The sequence below is a fragment of the Aegilops tauschii genome, chromosome 5, assembly GCF_002575655.3.
Source record: "Aegilops tauschii subsp. strangulata cultivar AL8/78 chromosome 5, Aet v6.0, whole genome shotgun sequence".
NCBI classification, from domain to species: domain Eukaryota; kingdom Viridiplantae; phylum Streptophyta; class Magnoliopsida; order Poales; family Poaceae; genus Aegilops; species Aegilops tauschii.
This window is the reverse complement of record NC_053039.3, coordinates 501,906,789-501,927,224: the sequence shown is the minus strand read 5'-3', so window position 1 is coordinate 501,927,224 and position 20,436 is coordinate 501,906,789. Positions and strand designations below refer to the sequence as shown.

The following is a 20,436-nucleotide window of genomic DNA, read 5'->3' as shown; positions in this document are numbered from 1 at the left end:
TTCAGTTGATATTTTCCTCTGGGGAGGACTACATTAGACGTAGCTCGCGTTTCTACTTCGAAACGGCGTGGTTCGAAGCCGAGGGGTTTGTACAGATGGTCGCGGATCGTCGAATTTCGATTTGCGCCCAGCTCGGGCCGCAACGCGGACCGGCAGAGTGCTGGACCGCGGCGGCTAGCAAACTCCGGGCGTTCCTGCGTGGGTGGGAGGCTAACCATGGCAGTGAAACCAAGAAGGAGCGGACTAGAATTGTAGAGGCAATAGCCGCGCTGGACTTGGAGGCCGACCAACGCCCCTTCTCGGAGGGAAAATGGGCCTTTCGGTACGATCTTGAACGCAAAGTCATAGCCATCCTTCGGGCAGAGGAGGAATATTGGCGACGTAGGGGCGGAATCAAATGGGTCACCAAAGGAGACGCTAACACCGGCTATTTTCGTGCTTACGCTAACGGTAGGAAACGTAAAAGTACTATTTTACGGTTACAATCAAATAATGGTCTCTTGCTAACCAACGAACTCATTGTGGCCCACATCTATGAGTTTTTCATCGGCCTTTTGGGGACGGCCGAGGAAAAAGCCCTTTGCCTCCGCGAGGACCTTTGGGACCCATCCGAACGGTATCACAGGAGGAGAACGAAGGGCTCGTTCTCTCGTTCCTTCCGGAGGAAATCGATAGGGCTTTGCACGATATGAAAACGGACACGGCGCTTGGGCCGGATGGCTGGCTAGTGGAATTTTTTGAAAAGTTCTGGCCTAATCTTAAGCACCTTTTCTATGATATTGTGAACGGTTTCGCGTTAGGTACAGTAGACCTTGCGAGATTAAACTATGGGGCTATCAGCTTGATTCCCAAAGTAAAAGGGGTCGAGGACATCAAAATTTTTAGGCCAATCACTTTGATTAATGTCCCTTTCAAGATTTGCGCGAAAGCTTACGCCTCCCGCTTGGCGCCCATGGCTCAACGGGTGATTAGCTCTAGTCAGACCGGTTTTGTGAAGCATCATAACATTCTTGAAGGTCCTTTAGCGCTTCTTGAAATCGTGCATGAGCTTAAACGTACCAAGTCGCGAGGCGTACTTCTCAAGTTAGATTTTGAGAAGGCCTACGATCGCGTGAACTGGGAGTTCGTACGTGAGGTCCTCATCAAAAAGGGTTTTGATGGGGGTTTTATTCACCGTATCATGCACCTTGTGAGTAGTGGGCACACGGTGGTGACCATCAACGGTGAAATGGGCAATTTCTTCCGCAACAAACGTGGCCTTCGGCAGGGAGACCCGAGCTCGCCATTGATCTTTAATTTTGTTGCGGATGCCCTCGTGGCTCTGATTAACAAAGCCAGGGCTGCGGGACACGTTAAAGGGCTAATCCCCCACCTCATCCCCGGCGGTGTTACTCACCTGCAATTAATACGCAGATGACACATGCTTTTGTTCGAGCCGGACCACCATAGCATTGCCTCGATTAAGTTACTGCTACTAGCATTTGAGATTTTGTCGGGTCTTAAGATAAATTTTCTCAAAAGCGAAGTGATCACCATAGGGATGGAGGATCACGAAAGTAGGAGGATTGCAAACTTGCTCAACTGTAAGATTGGGAAGTTCCCGATCAAATACCTAGGGCTGCCGATTACGCACAAGAACCTGACCATAGTTGAATGGGCGCCACTTTATGGCAAAGTGGTGAATCGGGTTAGCCCGTGGAGAGGGAGGTTTATGTCTTCGGCTGCTAGGTTGATTTTGACCAATTCTAGCTTATCCTCCCTCCCTCTATTTACAATGGGAATGTTCCTCCTAGCCGATGGCGTGCATGCCAAGCTGGACACGTCGCGCGCCCGGTTCTTTTGGGAAGGAACTAGGACGAAACGCAAATACCACTTGGTAAAAAGGGTTGCGGTCTGCAGACCGAAAAAGTTCGGTGGTTTGGGGATCACGAACTCGAAACTTATGAATGTTGCCCTGCTCACCAAATGGTGGTGGTGCCTCGCCCAAAATGCGAAGGGTCTCTGGGCGGATATCCTTCGGGCAAAATATTTCCCGGACGGCAATCTTTTAAAGGCCAAGACCAAGGGATCGTCGTTTTGGAATGGGATCCAAGCGGTGAGACCAGCATTTTCGGTTGGGGCCCGTGTTTCAGTCAACAACGGCTCGTCAACGCGATTTTGGCATGACTGTTGGAGGGGCCAAACTCCGCTGTGGCAATCACATCCGGAGCTGTATCAGCTTGCCATGGATACTAACAGTTTGGTCGCTGACGCCCTTAGAGTGCACCCTCCGGCAATCTCCTTCTTCAGGACTCTGGAGGCAGGAGAGGCAGCATCTTGGAATGCACTGGTGGCTGAGCTCGAGGGGAGGAGCCTCAGCCAGGATAATGATGAGGTCACGTGGAGGCTAACTGCTTCACGGAAATTCTCAGTGAAATCCTTATACGAGAAGCTTACGGAGGGGAATGAGCTAGACATGGCTAGGGGGTTGTGGAAGGCTCGCATTCCCCTCAAGATTAAGATTTTTATGTGGCAAATGTTTCGTAATCGCCTCCCAACATCGGATAATGTGGCCAAGTGCCATGGGCCGGCGAATGGGACATGCGCCATTTGTGGACTCGGGGAGGACGCTAACCATGTCTTCTTCAGGTGTTGTATAGCTAGATTTGCATGGACCGCGGTCAGAGATACTTTTAATCAGACTTGGAACCCGCAAACTAGCGTCGATCTACTTAACTTGTTATCCACACAAAGGGGTGCGAATGCGAGGGTGGTGTGTATTAGAGTATATTCGGTTTTCATATATTTGGTAGTTCAAGTTGTAATCTATCTCTACTATTCTTGGTCTCCAAGTTTTGTATCTTATATCAACAGCCCTTCGAGGCCCTAATAAATATTCAGAATCCTATATTCTTCATGGTATCAGAGAATACTTCGGTATCTCAAAGGCACTCTTGATCATGGTCTTCTTCTTAACTCTTCCTCTCCAACAAGCTTGATAGTTTATTCTGATACAGACTGGGCGAGTTGTCCAGATACTCGACGATCTACATCCGGCTTTTGTGTTTATTTGGGTGATAATCTTGTTTCTTGGTCCTCTAAAAGGCAGGTTACAGTTTCCAGATCTTCTGCCGAAGCTGAATATAGGTCCATTTCTCATTCTATGGCCGAGGCCGTGTGGCTCCGTCAGCTTCTGGTTGAGCTTCATCGACCGATCGAGCGTGCAACAATTTTTTGTTGGAAATATGCCCTAGAGGCAATAATAAAATGGTTATTATTGTATTTCCTTGTTCATGATAATTGTCTGTTGTTCATGCTATAATTGTATTAACTGGAAAACGTAATACATGTGTAAATACATAGACCACAACATGTCCCTAGTAAGCCTCTAGTTGACTAGCTCGTTGATCAATAGATGGTTATGGTTTCCTGACCATGGACATTGGATGTCATTGATAACGGGATCACATCATTAGGAGAATGATGTGATGGACAAGACCCAATCCTAAGCATAGCACAAGATCGTGTAGTTCGTTTGCTAGAGCTTTTCTAATGTCAAGTATCATTTCCTTAGACCATGAGATTGTGCAACTCCCGGATACCGTAGGAATGCTTTGGGTGTACCAAACGTCACAACGTAACTGGGTGGCTATAAAGGTGCACTACAGGTATCTCCGAAAGTGTCTGTTGGGTTGGCATGAATCGAGACTGGGATTTGTCACTCCGTATGACGGAGAGGTATCTCTGGGCCCACTCGGTAATGCATCATCATAATGAGCTCAATGTGACTAAGGAGTTAGCCACGGGATCATGCGTTACGGTACGAGTAAAGTGACTTGCCGGTAACGAGATTGAACAAGGTATTGGGATACCGACGATCGAATCTCGGGCAAGTAACGTACCGATTGACAAAGGGAATTGTATACGGGATTGATTGAATCCTCGACATCGTGGTTCATCCGATGAGATCATCGTGGAACATGTGGGAGCCAACATGGGTATCCAGATCCCGCTGTTGGTTATTGACCGGAGAGTCGTCTCGGTCATGTCTGCATGTCTCCCGAACCCGAAGGGTCTATACACTTAAGGTTCGGTGACGCTAGAGTTGTAGAGATATTAGTATGCGGTTAAACGAAAGTTGTTCGGAGTCCCGGATGAGATCCCGGACGTCACGAGGAGTTCCGGAATGGTCCGGAGGTAAAGATTTATATATGGGAAGTCCTATTTTGGCCACCGGAAAATGTTCGGGATTTTTCGGTATTGTACCGGGAAGGTTCTAGAAGGTTCCGAAGTGGGGCCCACCTGCATGGGGGGGCCACATGAACGTGGGTAGTGGGGGCAAGGCCCCACACCCCTCGTCAAGGCGCACCAAGATCCCACCTTAGAAGGAATAAGATCATATCCCGAAGGGATAAGATCAAGATCCCTAAAAAGGGGGATAACAATCGGTGGGGAAGGGAAATGATGAGATTTCTTTCCCCCACCTTTGCCAACGCCCCAATGGACTTGGAGGGCAAGAAACCAGCCCCCTCCACCCCTATATATAGTGGGGAGGCACATGGGAGCAGCACCCCAAGCCCTGGCGCCTCCCTCCCTCCCGTGACACCTCTTCCTCCCCGCTTGCGCTTGGCGAAGCCCTACCGGGATCCCGCTACTTCCACCACCACGCCGTCGTGCTGCTGGATCTCCATCAACTTCTCCTCCCCCCTTGCTGGATCAAGAAGGAGGAGACGTCCCCGCTCCGTACGTGTGTTGAACGCGGAGGCGCCGTCCGTTCGGCGCTAAGATCATCGGTGATTTTGATCACGACGAGTACGACTCCATCAACCCCGTTCTCTTGAACGCTTCCGCTCGCGATCTACAAGGGTATGTAGATGCACTCCTCCCCTCTCGTTGCTAGCATCTCCTAGATTGATCTTGATGACACGTAGGAAAATTTTGAATTTCTGCTACGTTCCCCAACATTTTTTATTGCGACAATATTTCTGCAGTCTACATGGCGTCCAATCCTGTTCAGCATCGTCGCACCAAACACATCGAAATTGATATTCATTTTGTCCGTGAAAAAGTGGCTCTGGGCGTGGTACGTGTGCTTCATGTTCCTACCAGTGCGCAATTTGCTGATATTTTCACCAAGGGGCTCCCAACTGCATCATTCACCGTCATTCGCTCCAGTCTCAACATCGGTACACCTGGCATTGACACTGCGCGGGGGGGGGGGGGGGGTGGGGGGGGGTATTAGAGTATATTCGGTTTTCATATATTTGGTAGTTCAAGTTGTAATCTATCTCCACTATTCTTGGTCTCCAAGTTTTGTATCTTATATAAACAGCCCTTTGAGTCCCTAATACATATTCAGAATCCTATATTCTTCAGTGTGGCACATCGTAGGGGCGATGCTTTGGTCCATCTGGACCGTGAGAGGAACAAAAATACTATAGAGCACAAGTTCCCTGCTCACCCTGCTGAGATTCTTTTCAAATGTCATATTTTCTTACAGGCTTGGGCGCCATTGGGAAGCAGCGTGACGAGGGACGCATGAACGAGATTATGGAGCAGATCAAGCTGTGCATGACGAGATCAAGACTGCATGGACAGCACGCTTGAGCCTTTTGCGTTTAGTTTAGCTGTGATGCGATCAATGCTATGGTCTATCTTCCCTAGTTTGAACTCTTAGCTTATCTTTGCCGGGACGTTGAGCCCGCTGAACTTATGTCGTTATGGTTGTAAGGTTGAACCTTGTGTGGATGCTGCCTTGAGGCTTTATTAATTTAAAGCCGGACGCTTCGTGCGTCTTCGTTCAAAAAAAAAGCATGTTAAAAGCCGGGCATTTTTCTGCTTTCCGTCTAATAAAAAACGAAACAGAGGAAGCGCATGAAGGAAACACGATGAATGGAGGCTGCAGCATATCCTTTGCTTGTACAGCTGCACTTCCCATATGTAATCAGATATCACTAATTATGTCACATCTAGACTCTAGACGGACGAGTGGGGCGTTTTGGTCACCGAGCTCCATGTAGCCCCTTTTTTTTCTGAAAAATACAAAATTCAAACTTTTCTGTTTCAAAAAAATCTGAAAAAAATGCAAGTATACAAAGTTGAAATGTATATGTGTGTAAAAATTCATAATGAAATGCAACCAGTACAAAAAAGCAAGTTCATGGACTTTCAGGCAGTATCATGTGCTGAAAAGCCCCAGCATTTTATTTTCACAACCCTCATTTCAAAGTATTTCGTTTTGAAAATTTACACGCATGTACATTTTGCCTCCATGTATATCTGTATTTTGTTTCAGAATTTCTTTGGAACATAAAAATATGAATTTTGAATTTTGCAAATTGAGGCCTCCATGGAGCTTGGCCTCCAAAAGCAATTTTCGTAAACGAACCCTACATGGAAGTGGAAGATACGTTGATCCTTCCATGATGAAGTGAGTAACTCGTTACATACACAGTCTAGCACGCCAGAAGCAAAACAAGCTGGCTAAGAACAAATACCACCCCACACCATACGATTCAAGAAACTTGCCTAATCCATCGTAGGTCACAAACGGGCCACACCACCTAGGGGAGACGATGCTTTCCTCATACACTGCAGCGTCCGTCGTGCTTGTGATGGAGTCATAGACCATGTCGCTTCCACTAAACATGTCCTCAACATCACCCGTCATTGGGTCGTATGCACACATCCGGGAGTAGTTGTTCTCGTGGGCCAACGAGCGGGGTCGTACGAGGAGGATGCGACTACCATTGTTGATGGTGACGAGTGGGTTTGGCCATTTCACGAACCGGTTGGTCATATCTGGTGACACCTTGCTCATGTCGAGTCGCCAATGCAAATTCTAGACACGTGCTCCATGTTCGGGTAGCAGCCATATGTCGTAAAATGAGTTCGAAACATTATGGGAAACGAAGCATAAGTGCTCATCGACCTTGGTCAAATGATGTTTGGGCAAACTATGTATATCCTTGTCCATACCAAGTGGTGGTGGCAGAGTCCCGAATGTATGATTAGTGAGAGAGAATGATACAATGACCATCTCAGCAGGTTTGATGTTGATTTTCCAGTCGGCTAACCAATACACCTGTCCTTGTGTAAAGACCAACGAAAAAAATAGCGCGCTACAAAATATAACGAGGCCCTTCTCCAAATGCTACAAAAGTTATAGCGTGCTAATAGCGTGCTATATTTCAAAATAGCGTTTGCAAAAAAATTCAAATATATCTAGAAATAAAGTATTTAAGCAACTAAATTTTTGCTAGGAGCAAGTAATATATGCATAAGGGCCAAATCTAGGACATAAAAATTGTAAGTCTCAAACAGTTTCAAGATAGAAAGAGTGAGAAACGTAGTGGTCGTGGGTTGGTTTTGGCCTGCTGGGCCTGCTGGGCTGTGGTTGTTTAAATTTTGCATGGTCTGCACGTTAAAACGTGTAACGCTACAACGTTATAGCGTGTGTAGCGCGCTAATTACGCAATTAGCGCCGTAGCGGCCGATTTTGCCAAAACGTAACGTCTCCCTTCCGAATATGCTATAACCGCGCTATAACGACGAAATAGCGTGCTATTTTTTTCGTTGGTAAAGACGCTCGCCCTGTTAGGTCTTACCCAAGCGGGCGGCTTCCCTTGAATCGGCCAGCGGCCGTTTGAATTGACAACATAAAGATCACATCCCGCGAACCTTGGGAGTCCCTCGCTATCACATCTGGCACCCCCATAGTAGACGCACACAACTTCATGTTTCTTCATATGTGCATCATAGCCGAGCCCTAGACTCGTATAATGTCGACCCAAAACATCATCCCAGTACCACGGCATCTTCTCACGCTCTGGGAGCGCCGCCATCTGACCAGTCAACGGGTTGCACAGATAGTTGATTTCTGTACAGGGTGTTTGAAAGATGGCAAGGCCACGACACACAAGTGTGGCGATGTGTAAGGCCCTTTTGGCGTTGTCAGCCTTTGGAACATACAGGGTCAATGGTGCACCGTTAGGGCTGTCCTGCGGCGACCAGACGTGCATCAATGGTCCATCGCGGGACGAGTGATGCAAGAAGAAGACCCTAGGGCTGTGGCGATGGTTGGCGAGGCGACGGTGGCGATCAGCAAAGTCCTCCGAGGAGAGCATGGCGGCCCAGGCGCGAGAGAGATAGCGGCACCGGCCCACAAACTTGGCCGGCAGCCGCGCAAAAATGTCCATGATGACATCGTCAGGGAGGGAGGGGCACGGCAATACCACCGTGTTTCCCAGGCCGGTCGGCGAAGTTGCCATCTGATCTCGAGTGTGTGCAAGCGGCGGCGGCGTGTGCGTTCGATCTCTTGCCTGCCTAAAATCGATCGGTGGATCTATTTAAGGACAGAGATATAACAAGTCCGAGCCGGATCCCGAGCAGATAGGCTTTCCTGTTGGTAAAAAATTACTGTAACTCGTTACAAAACAGAAGGGCCAGAAGGAATTGGATACTCGGATCTAACACGGCGAAGAGGAGAAACACCAGGGACGATCGATGTCGTCGAAGCGCCACTCCGACGTGCTGGGCGGTGGCCGGGAGGCCAAGCGCCAGCGCCAGCGCCGCCACCTTTACTTCGTCGTGAACGACGGGGACGGGTACGCCATCCGAAAGACATATCTATCGTCGGACTACGACTCCGACGACGACGACGCGCGGCATGAGGACGGGGAGATCGAGACGGTGGGCGCCGCGTGGTCGCCACTGCCGCGGGTCCTCCTCCGCCTGCCTGCTCAGACGGGCGAGTACTTCGTCGCCAGCGGCACCAAGATCCTGCTCACGGAGTCCGGCTAGCCCAAGCGCGCCGCCCCGGCCTTCGACGTCCGCACGCGGAGCCTCACCCCCGGCCCCCGGCCTGAGACGGGCCCTCTGAATCCAATCTACATGCCCCTCGGCCGCAGCCTCGTCTCCCTGGACTTTGGATCTGCGGAGTTCCTCGACCCCTCCCCCGCCGGAACGCAGCAACGTCGGTTGTGTTAGTAGTAATCTTGACAAGCAAGGTTGTTAGCTGGATTAGATTAGCTAGCCTGCGTTGTGTGTGTGGCTAAGTCTATAGTTGAGTGAAAACCGGATCAAGTAGCTATGTTGCTTGGCCGGTGCGTTGCATGCATAAAGCCGTTGGTGCATGGCGTGCATGTAGTTAGCTGGTTAGCGGCCGGTGTGGTGCGTGCGTGGGTGCCTGAGTTAGTGGGGTGTGTGGCCACTGGCTGTATGCGTTGGTCAGCCTATTTAAGCAGAGCTGAGGGCCGTGAGGGCGGCAAAGGGGGGCTAGAGATGTAGTCGTGTGTGTGCGCGTGTGTTCTCAGCCACGGTGTCTCGCCGAGCCTCAGTTTGTGCTGACGAAAAGAAATCGCCGTTCATGCGGCGAGGCGTTTGTGCGCCGAGAAAAAAGTGTGCTCCTTCTTCTAGCAACAACAGGTTGGTCGTGGGAGAGGCTCGAACAGCCTCCGTTCCGGCATGAGCATGTCATCTGCCATGCCGCGCGCCCGACGGGCGGACGCTCTTCATCAGCACCGAGAGCTGCGGCGTCCGCGCCACGTTCACCTTCGACGCCGATGACGTCGTGTGGAGGAAACACGGAGACTGGAAGTTGCCGTTCAAAGGCCAGGCGGTCTTTGACCCCGCGCTTGATGCCTGGGTTGGCCTTTCCGGGGACAAGCGCACCCTCGGCCACCTCTGCTCCTGCGACGTGGCGCCCATCAGCTCCGACGCCAGCAGCACCGTGCAACCCTTGGCCAGTGACGATGCCGGCGCCAAGCCCACGGCTGGTGGTGTGGCGTCCACCGGCGATGATGATCCCGGCAGGGGCAGCAACCCACCCCCTGCCTGGAAGCTCTGCAAGGAGAAGCTCTTCTGCCAGAACCCAGCCGAGAAACACCATGGCGCTGCCCTCGTCTACATGGGGGGCAAAAGTAAATTCTGCCTCCTGCAATGCGTCTATGCTGTAGACGAGAATGAGATGGACAGCGACGACGACGAGACCGACCCTGCTTACAGGGCGGAGGAGGACCTACCTCGTCGCCATGTGCTCCAGCTAACCACGATCACCCTCAAGTATGAGGAGAATGGACAACTGAGGACTGCCAAGCGCCGCCGGGTTCGATGCTACCAGCTGCTGCCTCATGCACGTCCGCTCCCCAATGATATCCGAGCCTTCTGGATATAAAGCTGGATGGCCTTCTCTAATTAGTGCTACTTTTACATCATTTGCATGTGCACAACAACATATTTTAATTACTTTTGTGCGGCATAGAAACATTCGTTTTGATTGATGATGAAACAGGGAGCTACTTCCAGTCGACTCAGAAATTCTCGATTTGATTTTCGCGTGGGAGATTACGAAATCTTAGGTTGTGCTCGCGCGCATCTGACTGCAACCATTGCACAAAACCATGCATGCATGTCTCCCCTTCTCTTCTTTTTTTTGCGAGAAAAACTTCCAATCTATTCATCTTCAATCATGATAGTACAACGAACACTAAAAATAATAAAAATTACATCTAAATTTATAAACCACCTAGCGACGACAACAAGCACTGAAGCCAGCCAAAGGCGCGACGCTGTCATCGCCCCTCCATTGCCGGAGCCAGGCAAACCTTGTTGTAGTAGACAGTCGGGAAGTCGTCGCGCTAAGGCCCCATAAAACCAACGCACCAGAACAGTAACCGCCGCCGATGAAGAGTGTAGATCAGAAGGATCCAACCTGAAGACACAGGAACACAGACGAACAACGAACAGATCCGAGCAAATCCACCAAAGACAGATCCGCCGGAGACACAGCTCCACACGCCCACCGACGATGCTAGACGCACCACCGGAACGGGGGCTAGGCAGGGAGACCTTTATTCCATCTTCACGGAGTCGCCGCCGTCTCGCCTTCCTGAGTAGGACACAAACCCTAACAAAATTCAAAAAAAAAGATCTAAAAACGAAGCCCTCCCACCGGCAAGGCCTGATATCCTCTCCGCCTCCATGGCCCTAAGGCCACCGGAGACGGGGCGGACCGGCGGCGGCGCCGGCGGGAGGCAAGAGAAACCCTAGCTTTTTGGAAAAAAAAATGTCTCCCCTTCTCCTAATACAAAGAACAATTTTTTTTCAGAAAGTATGCTTGTATTCAAATCATGACATAATACAGAGTTCTTAACCTGTACAAGCATACCCTAACACACGCACAAAAAATTAGAATAACAAAGAGCACCCTAAAACAACCAGTAAAACAGGAAGACCTTAAGAGCTATGTGTCATCATCCATGAACCTTGCGAGGAGACCCTTGCAATACAATAATCTGCATCTAGATCCAAGCATCACTGCCATGCTGCTCCCCCACTTCTTCGCTCCGGCACGAGAAAGACAAGAACACATAAGTGCATCCAACACGCCTGCACCAACCTTTACGATCTATGGCTTTGAGTACCGCTATATGTGCCCCTTTCAGATGGAAGAGAACTAGGATCCGGTTCTGACACCGCGGCCGAGCCAAAAGCCTGGGAAAAGCAGGACATCCCTCCAGCAGCAACACAATGGAGGAAGAACAACAACAGAAAATCAAACCAACGAGGAAGAAGAATATTGGTCTGCACACAACCACCATCCATCCGAGGACCAAACCGGTCAATGTCGGTCGACCTCCAGACACCATTTTGACCTCGGCGAGATCCGGGGATCCCCACCCCACTGGCTCCGAGACGAAGGCAAGAGGGTGAACGGAGCCTGGGGAACCTTATGCAGACGCGACACCATCGTAACGGCCTCGGCTGTAACTCACTCAGCCCTAGCCCTACCGAGAACACCGTGGACGCACGTATCCGAGGTTGCCCCTCCCTCTCGCTGCCGAATCGGCTGGCGGAGGGAGAGGAAACCGGCGACACACAAAGGGACCCGCCTGCCTGGCTAATCTAACCCCCGCTTGCTTGGTTGGTCGTGGGCAATTTGAATATGGGTTTATCAAGAGCAAAACCACCAACGAATGTCTTGCTTGGGCATTTGGATATCTTTATTAATGTCATCAGTCTAAAAAGAAAATATTAGTTCTCAAGATGGATTCTGAAAAGACCTTTGATCTCATTGACTAATGGCCCATCATGCCATCCACATGCACGCACAAAGCCCATATTGGCATCATCACACACGCACACTTCAGGCTCAGCTGCTTCGTCTCTATTCCTCAACCAGCTACCTGCCTATACCGTCAACTCAAGAGACCTACCTAGTTCGTCATAGGTCGCAACCAGGCCACGTCACCTTGGCGAGATGATGCTTTCGTCATACAGTGTGGCATCCATCGAGCATATGATCCCGTCACAGACCATGCTGCTTTCACTAAATATGTCCTCAACGTCACCGGTTGCTAGGTTGTATGCACACAACCGGGAGTAGCTGTTCACGTGGGCCAACAAGCAGGGTCGTGCCAGTGGGTATATCCATTTCAAAAACGGGTTGGTCAAATCCAGTGACACCTTTTTCATGTCCATTCGACAATACAAATTCCATATGTGTGCTCCATGTTCGGGAAGTAACCAGATTTCGTAACACGATTTCAAACGATCATGGGAAATGAAGCATAAGTGTTCGTCGAGGTTTGTCAACTGGTGTTTGGGCGAACTATGTATCTCCTTGTCCATACCAAGTGGCGGTGGCAGAGTCCCGAACGTATGGTCAGCGAGAGAGAATGATACAATGACCATCTCAGCGGGTATGCTGTCGTTTTTCTGTTCGGCTAACCAATATACGTGTCATTGTGCAAAGACACTTGTCCGATCAGGTCTTACCCAAGCCGGCGGCCTCTCATGGATCGGCCGCCAGCGCCCAATCGAATTGACAACATAGAGATCGCATTCCACGGACCACGGGAGTCCCTCATGATCACATCCCAGGCCCTGATAGTGGATCCGCACAACTGTATGTATCTTTGTATGTGCGTCATAGCCAAGCCCTAGACTTACATAGTGTCCATTGCAAAAATTATCCCGGTACCATGACGTGTTCTGGGGCTCTGGGAGTGTCGCCATCTGACCAGTTGACGGGTTGCACAGATAGTTGATTTGTGTGCCGAGTGTTTGAAAGACGGCGAGGCCATGGCACTCAGGTGTGGCAACTCGTAAGGCCCTTTTGGCATTGGCAGCTTTTAGAAAAAACAAGGTTGATGGTGCACCGTTAGGGCTGTCCTGCTGCGACCAGACGTGCATCAGCGGTCCGTCGCGGGACGAGTGATGCAAGAAGAACACCCTAGGGATGTGGCGGTGGTTGGCGAGGCGGTGGTGGCGATCAGCGAAGTCGTCCGAGGAGAGCGTGGTGGCCCAGCCGCGGGAGAGGCAGCGGCACCGGCCCACGAACTTGGCCGGCAACCGCGTGAAGATGTCCATGATGACGTCGTCAGGGACGACGGGGAGGGAGGGGCCTCTCATGTCCGTCGGCGAAGTTGCCATCGTGATTTTGGGTCTGGGCTTTGGTGTAAGCTTGCCTACGGCCTGTTGAAATATGTGTGTAGGGATATTAGCGCATGCGTTTATTTTTGTGTTAGTTGTAATCAGCGGTTGAGTTAGGCTTGATTCTATTCTCTGTACAGCTGTATATTGTAACGTGGAGATCAAGCCTAACTCCCGTATCTCAACCATGTAATCTTCTGTTGGCCTTGAGCCTATACATACACGCACGCGTCCCTGCAGAGATGCATACGCTTCAACCATATTTTACATGGTATCAGAGCCTCTATCTCTTCCACAAACACATCTAGCCATGGCAGGTTCCTCCGCTCCGGCAGCCATCTCCTTCGCCCATGTTCAGATCGCTGAGAAGCTAACCAGGGAGAACTACCTACCCTGGAAAGCTCAGGTCCTGCCACCGGTCCGAGGTGCCCTTCTCATGGGTTTCCTTGACGGATCGCGTGCAGCACCACCGGAGGAAATCGAGGAGGCAAAGGCGGACAAGACCGTCGAGAAGGTATGTAACCCAGCCTATGCAGCATGGGTGGCTCAAGACCAGCAGGTTTTGGGCTTTCTGCTCGGGTCTCTTTCCCGAGAGGTGTTGCTGCAGGTGATGGATCATACGGAGAGCAGCAAGCTGTGGGCGGCGATCCAGGCGATGTTCGCCTCGCAGTCGCGCGCCCGCGTCATCCAGCTCCGCACGCAGCTCACAAACTCGCGCAAGGGAGATCTCTCTGCCACTGCGTACTTCACCAAGATGAAGGGAATCGCTGACAGGCTTGCTGCCGCGGGGAAGAAGATGGACGACGACGATCTGGTCTCGCAGATCCTCTCGGGGCTTGATGCAGACTACAACCCCTTCGTCTCGGCGCTCTCTGCCAAGGCGAACGAGCAGGCGATCACCCTCGCCGAACTCTTCTCCGGGCTCCTGGTGGCCGAGTCACGTCTGGAGGCGCAGAACCCGGTGAGTCAGCAGCTGTCGGTCAATCTCGTCGCCAAGGGTGGACGTGGCAGCGGCTATCCTCAGGGTCGCAGCAACAGCAGCGGCAACGGTCGCGGTGGAGGAGGCGGGCGCTCCTCTGATGACGGGCGTGGTGGCTCTGGTGGCTACCCCAACCAGCGCCAAGGCCAAGGCGGCAGTGGCGGCCATGGCGGTGGTGGTCACAGTGGTGGAGGCTGCCACAACTGCGGCGGCAGCTACTACAACGGCGGCGGCGGGGGCTACAACAACCATACCCGCCCCGACGTGGTCATATGCCAAATCTGTGGCAAGGCCGGCCACGATGCATATCGCTGCTGGAAGAGGTTCGAGAAGAACTTCAAAAGGAAGGAGAAGACAACAAACTTCGCAGCCACTTCGTACGGAGTTGATACGAACTGGTACATCGACACTGCAGCAACCAACCACGTCACGAGTGAGCTAGACAAGCTCGCTACCCACGAACGCTACACCGGCATAGGTCAAGTCCACACGGCGAGTGGGTCAGGTATGGAAATTGCTCACATTGGTCATGCGCATATTCATACCCATGATCAACCTATTCATCTTCGAGATATTTTACATGTTCCCAAATCTGCAAAGAATTTGATTGCTGCTCAAAAACTTGCTCATGACAATCACGCATACTTGGAAGTTAACCCTGAGTTCTTTTCTATCAAACAACGGGGAACGGGGAAAATTCTGTTGCGCGCACAGAGTAGAGGTGGCCTCTATCCTCTACCTCATGCACCATCCGTTCGTGGGAAGCATGTCCTTGGTGTGCAAAAAGCATCGTCTTCTCGGTGGCATGGACGTCTAGGGCATCCCTCTTTTGTCATAGTCGATCAAGTAGTCAAAAATAATTGTCTTCCCGTGTCAAATAAAAGGCATGAGTCTGTTTGTGATGCATGTCAAAAGGCAAAAAGCCATCAGTTACCGTATCCTCGGTCTACTAGTGTCTCTAGTGCTCCTTTAGAGCTAGTCTTTTCGGATGTTTGGGGTCCTGCTGTTACTTCTGTAGGCAGGTTCACATATTATGTTAGTTTCATTGATGATTTCAGCAAGTTTACTTGGATATACTTGATCAAAAATAGATCTGAAGTGTTTCAGAAGTTTCATGATTTTCAGCAACATGTTGAGCGCTTGTTTGATAGGAAAATCCTTGCCATGCAAACCGATTGGGGGTGGCGAATATCGCAAACTAAATTCATTCTTTGAGCGCATTGGTATTTCCCACCATGTTTCGTGTCCTCATGCCCACCAACAAAATGGCTCCGCTGAAAGAAAACATAGACACATTGTTGAAATTGGCCTCGCCTTACTCGCTCATGCATCCATGCCATTAAAATTCTGGGATGAAGCTTTCACTACTGTCGTTTAGCTCATTAATCGTCTCCCTAGTAAAGTCATTCAATCTCAAACACCACTAGAGCGCCTTTTCAATATCACCCCAGATTATTCTTTTCTTCATGTTTTTGGGTGCGCGGTATGGCCTAACCTACGCCCCTTCAACAAACATAAACTGCAGTTTCGCTCTACCCGGTGTGCGTTTCTTGGATATAGTCCTCTCCATAAAGGCTGTCTAGACATCTCCAGTGGACGTGTCTATATATCTCGTGATGTTGTCTTTGACGAGTCCATCTTTCCGTTTTCTGAACTTCACGAGAACGCCCCGCTCAACTCCGTGCGGAAATCAATTTGCTTCCTCCCACACTCCTTAATCCTCCTGTATTTGATCATGGGGTGATTTGCAAAATGACCATGTGACTTTTTCTGATCAAAATTTGGAGTTTCCAAGTGTACAGGAAGCAGAATATACGCAGGACTCCACAAGTGGTGACGCAGCAGATCCTGGTCACGAGGAGGACTCTCCCGCCCTGTCAGGCGCGGGATCCCATGTAGGGTCTTCGACGCACTCCTAGGCGCCCGACCGATCCGTCCCGGGATCAGTGCGACAGACGCATGGAGCGGGCGTGGGAGCCGGTTCTCCCTCGCCGCGTGGCCCCAGCCCACGGGCTGGTGCAGAGGCGACAGGCCCGGCCGATCGCCAACAGGCGGCGATTCCTGGACGAACGGGGAAGGAGGCGTTGATCTCTCCCCTGACGCGGCGGACAGTACTCCTGGTGGATCCTCTGTGGCTGCGGGATCGCCTGTGGCTATGCCTCCACAGCCTCCACCACCACCTGTTATTTCGAGGGCTCGTACACGTTTACAAACCAGTATTTCTCAGCCAAAAATACGCACTGATGGTACTGTTCGATGGTTAAACTTCTGCAGCACAGGTGAACCACAAAATGTGAGAGAAGCATTAGGGGATCAACGGTGGACGGAGGCCATGAATGAAGAATACTCGGCTCTCATGAGAAACAAGACTTGGCATCTTGTACCGTTTGAGAGGGGAAGTAATTTGATAGATTGCAAATGGATCTATAAAATTAAGAAAAAGTCTGATGGTTCCATTGACAAATATAAGGCACGTTTGGTTGCCAAAGGTTTTAAACAGAGGTATGGAATTGACTACGAGGACACTTTTAGTCATGTGTTCAAAGCGGCTACCATCAGATTAATTTTGTCCATTGCTATTTCGAGAAACTGGTGCATGCGAGAGCTAGATGTAAAGAACGCGTTCCTTCATGGTGTTCTGGAAGAGAAGGTGTTCATGAGACAACCCCAGGATATGAGGATCCTAATAAACCTGGATATGTGTGCAGATTGGATGAGGCTTTGTATGGACTGAAACAAGCTCCACGTGCATGGTATTCTAGATTGTCAACAAGATTACAAACACTTGGTTTTGTTCCTTCAAAGGCTGATACATCACTATTTTTCTTCAACAAAAATGGTGTAGTTATGTTCATGCTTATTTATGTTGATGACATAATTGTAACTAGTTCCTCACCAAAAGTTGTTGAAGCACTTCTTCAGGATCTTCGGAAAGATTTTGCCTTGAAGGACTTGGGTCAACTTCACTATTTCCTTGGCATAGAGGTAAAAAAGGTAAAGAGTGGTATACTATTGACTCAAGAAAAATATATAGAAGAGATTCTCACAAGGGTGGGTATGAAGGATTGTAAGCCTGTTCCAACACCCTTATCTATTTCTGAGAAGTTTTCATTAACAGAGGGAGAGCCACTTGGGTATGAGGATTCTACCAGGTATAGAAGCATAGTTGGTGCATTGCAGTATGTCATATTAACTAGGCTAGATATAGCTTTCCCTGTTAACAAAATATGTCAGTTTTTGCACTCTCCTACTTCTGCTCACTGGACTGCAGTCAAGAGAATTCTTAGATATTTGAAGTATACATCAAGTCTTGGGCTCAAGTTTGTTAAATCAGACTCCACACTTGTAAGTGCTTTTTCTGATGCTGACTGGGCAGGTTGTCCAGATGACAGAAGGTCGACAGGTGGCTTTGCAGTATGTTTTGGCTGTAATCTTATTTCTTGGAGTGCTCGTAAACAGGCTACAGTCTCTAGGTCTAGTACAGAGGCTGAATATAAGGCACTGGCAAATGCAACAGCTGAGATAATTTGGGTGCAAACTCTGTTGAGGGAATTGGGTGTGGAACATTCAAAGGTTGCATCATTGTGGTGTGATAATCTTGGAGCCACATATTTGTCAGCCAATCCAATCTTTCATGCAAGGACAAAACATATTGAAGTGGACTATCATTTTGTTCGAGAGAGAGTAGCTAATAAGTTACTCAATATTCGTTTTATCCCCACGGGTGACCAACTTGCAGATGGCTTCACCAAGACATTGTCTGTGAAACAGCTCGAAGCTTTCAGACACAATCTCAACTTAGATAAGTTGTGATTGAGAGGGGATATTGAAATATGTGTGTAGGGATATTAGCGCGTGCGTTTATTTTTGTGTTAGTTGTAATCAGCGGTTGAGTTAGGCTTGATTCTATTCTCTGTACAGCTGTATATTGTAACGTGGAGATCAAGCCTAACTCCCGTATCTCAACCATGTAATCTTTTGTTGACCTTGAGCCTACATATACACGCACGCGTCCTTGCAGAGATGCATATTTTACACGGCCGATCGATGTATCTATTTCATGGATCGGTGTTTGCTGGATGGCAGTTTCAATCTGGGATCGGATTCCAATTGTATGCGGATCGTTTTATACAAGGATAAGAGAAGGCATAATAACAGAAGGAACGAATCGGATCTAGTATTCGGTAGGAAAACAAGGCGAAGAGGAGAAACACCAGGGACGATCGATGTCGTCAAAGCGCCACCCCGACGTGCAGGGCGTCGGCCGGAAGGCCAAGCGCCAGCGGCAGCGCCGCCACCTTTACTTCGTGGTCGACGACGGGGACGGGTACGCCATCCGAAAGATAGACCTGTCGCCGGACTACGACTCGGACGACGACGCGGCGCGGCACGAGGACGGGGAGATCGAGACGGTGGGCGCCGCGTGGTCGCCCCTGCCGGAGGCCCTCATCCGCCTGCCTGCCCAGACGGGCGAGTTCTTCGTCGCCAGCGGCACCAAGATCCTGATCACGAACTGCGGCTGGCCGGAGCACGCCGTCCCCGTCTTCGACGTGCACTCGCGGAGCCTCACCCTCGGCCCTCGCCCCCACAGCCGGACGTGCCCGCACACCCCAATCTACATGCCGGTCGGCCGCAACGTGGTCTCCGTGGACGCCGGGTCCTCGACCAAGCTCCTCTACCCTCCCCCGCCGGAGCGCAGCAGCTTCGCGTGGTCGTGGCTGTGTTTTGAATTTGTGCCGAAAAAACGGATTTCGGCCGAATTTCGGCCATCTCGGCCCGGGGCGAAATCTATCTTTCAGCCGAAATTGGTCGAATTTGGTAAATCTTGGTCAATTTTTAGTCAAACTAAAGTCAAACTTTGGTCAAATTTCGGCTGAAATTTTGAAATTTTGAAAATGGCCGAAATTCGGTCATCTCGGTCTGCGGCGAGAAAAATCTCAAACCGAAAATCAAAACGCTGGGTCGTGGGACAAGCTGGCCGACAAGCCGCCGTTCAGGCGCGTCGACGTCACCTGCCACGCGGCGCATCCCGACGGCCGGACGCTGTTCGTCAGCACCGTGAGCAAAGGCGCCCCCGCTACCTTCACCCTCGACACCGGCGCCGAGGACGGCGTCGGCGTGTGGAAGCAGCACGGCAGCTGGAAGCTGCCGTTCAAAGGCCAAGCCCTCTTTGACCCCGCGCTCGATGCCTGGGTTGGCCTCTCCGGGGACAAGGACACCCTCGGCCACCTCTGCTCCTCCGACGTGCCGCCCGTCGACGCCGACGATGCCGGCAGTGAGACGGCCCCCATGTGGCGGCTCAGCAAGGAGAAGCTGTTCTGCAGGGACCCCGGCGAGGAGCACCTTGGTGCAGAGCTCGTCTACATGGGAGGCAGAAGCAAGTTCTGCATCCTGCAGTGCTTCTCCATTGTGTATGATGAAAAGGACGACGACGACGACGAGGGCGACTCTTACCAGGAAGATGACATCGACGACGAGAGCGACCCTTACAAGGAGGAGGTGAATGAGGAGAACCTACCTCGTCGCCATCTGCTCCAGCTTATTACGTTCACCCTCAAGTATGACAAGAACGGAGAACTGACTACTGCCAAGCGCCGCCGGGTTCGATGCTTCGAGCTGCTGCGTCATGCTGATCCGCTTTTTGATGATGTCCGAGCCTTCTGGATATAAAACTAGCCATGACCATTATATGCAAGTTGTATCATGATAATACTATTATGGATGTGAGTTCTTGATACAAGTTAGTACGATCTTATCATCATGTATGAACTACGTACATAGTACCTGCGTGTCCTGGATGCTTTCTTTGAATCTTTGTTTATGATCCACGGTTTCTGTAGATGGAATAAGTTTCTCCCCGTCTAGCCCCCAGTGCTTCTTGCATCGTCAAAGGGTGTGTGAAGGTCTGTCTTCAATGGATCCCGTGGGATTCTGTCGGTGTTTGTCTATCAGTGGTCGTGTGTCTACAGGTTAGATCCTTCCGATCTACACTTCTCTTTATCAGCGGCGGTTGTTGTTATGGTGCGCTGGTCCTATAGGGCTAT

General features: G+C 50.5%; 2 protein-coding genes across 2 annotated transcripts; both read right to left on the bottom strand.

Annotated features, from left to right (window-relative positions):
- Window positions 1-1,360: 1,360 nt before the first annotated feature.
- Window positions 1,361-8,249, bottom strand: LOC109781732 (F-box protein At1g53790-like). Its single transcript, XM_040390078.1, has 2 exons — window positions 7,587-8,249; window positions 1,361-1,396 (listed from the first exon to the last, which is right to left on the bottom strand). Exons 1-2 carry the CDS (start codon window positions 8,247-8,249, stop codon window positions 1,361-1,363), a joined length of 699 nt encoding a protein of 232 aa, XP_040246012.1.
- Window positions 8,250-10,675: 2,426 nt separating this feature from the next.
- Window positions 10,676-13,413, bottom strand: LOC141023073 (F-box protein At5g65850-like). The gene is made up of 2 exons (XM_073499382.1): window positions 12,931-13,413; window positions 10,676-10,690 (listed from the first exon to the last, which is right to left on the bottom strand). Exons 1-2 carry the CDS (start codon window positions 13,411-13,413, stop codon window positions 10,676-10,678), a joined length of 498 nt encoding a protein of 165 aa, XP_073355483.1.
- Between the last annotated feature and the right edge of the window lie 7,023 nt (window positions 13,414-20,436).

What these genes read in the sequence shown, in the direction of transcription:
- LOC109781732 (XM_040390078.1), bottom strand. Translation starts at nt 8,249, where the DNA reads ATGGCAACTTCGCCGACCGGCCTGGGAAACACGGTGGTATTGCCGTGC. An exon ending in AAGGGAAGCCGCCCGCTTGG is followed by an intron (nt 1,397 to 7,586) that starts GTAAGACCTAAC and finishes TATTAATTGCAG; the next exon opens with GTGAGTAACACCGCCGGGGA.
- LOC141023073 (XM_073499382.1), bottom strand. Translation starts at nt 13,413, where the DNA reads ATGGCAACTTCGCCGACGGACATGAGAGGCCCCTCCCTCCCCGTCGTC.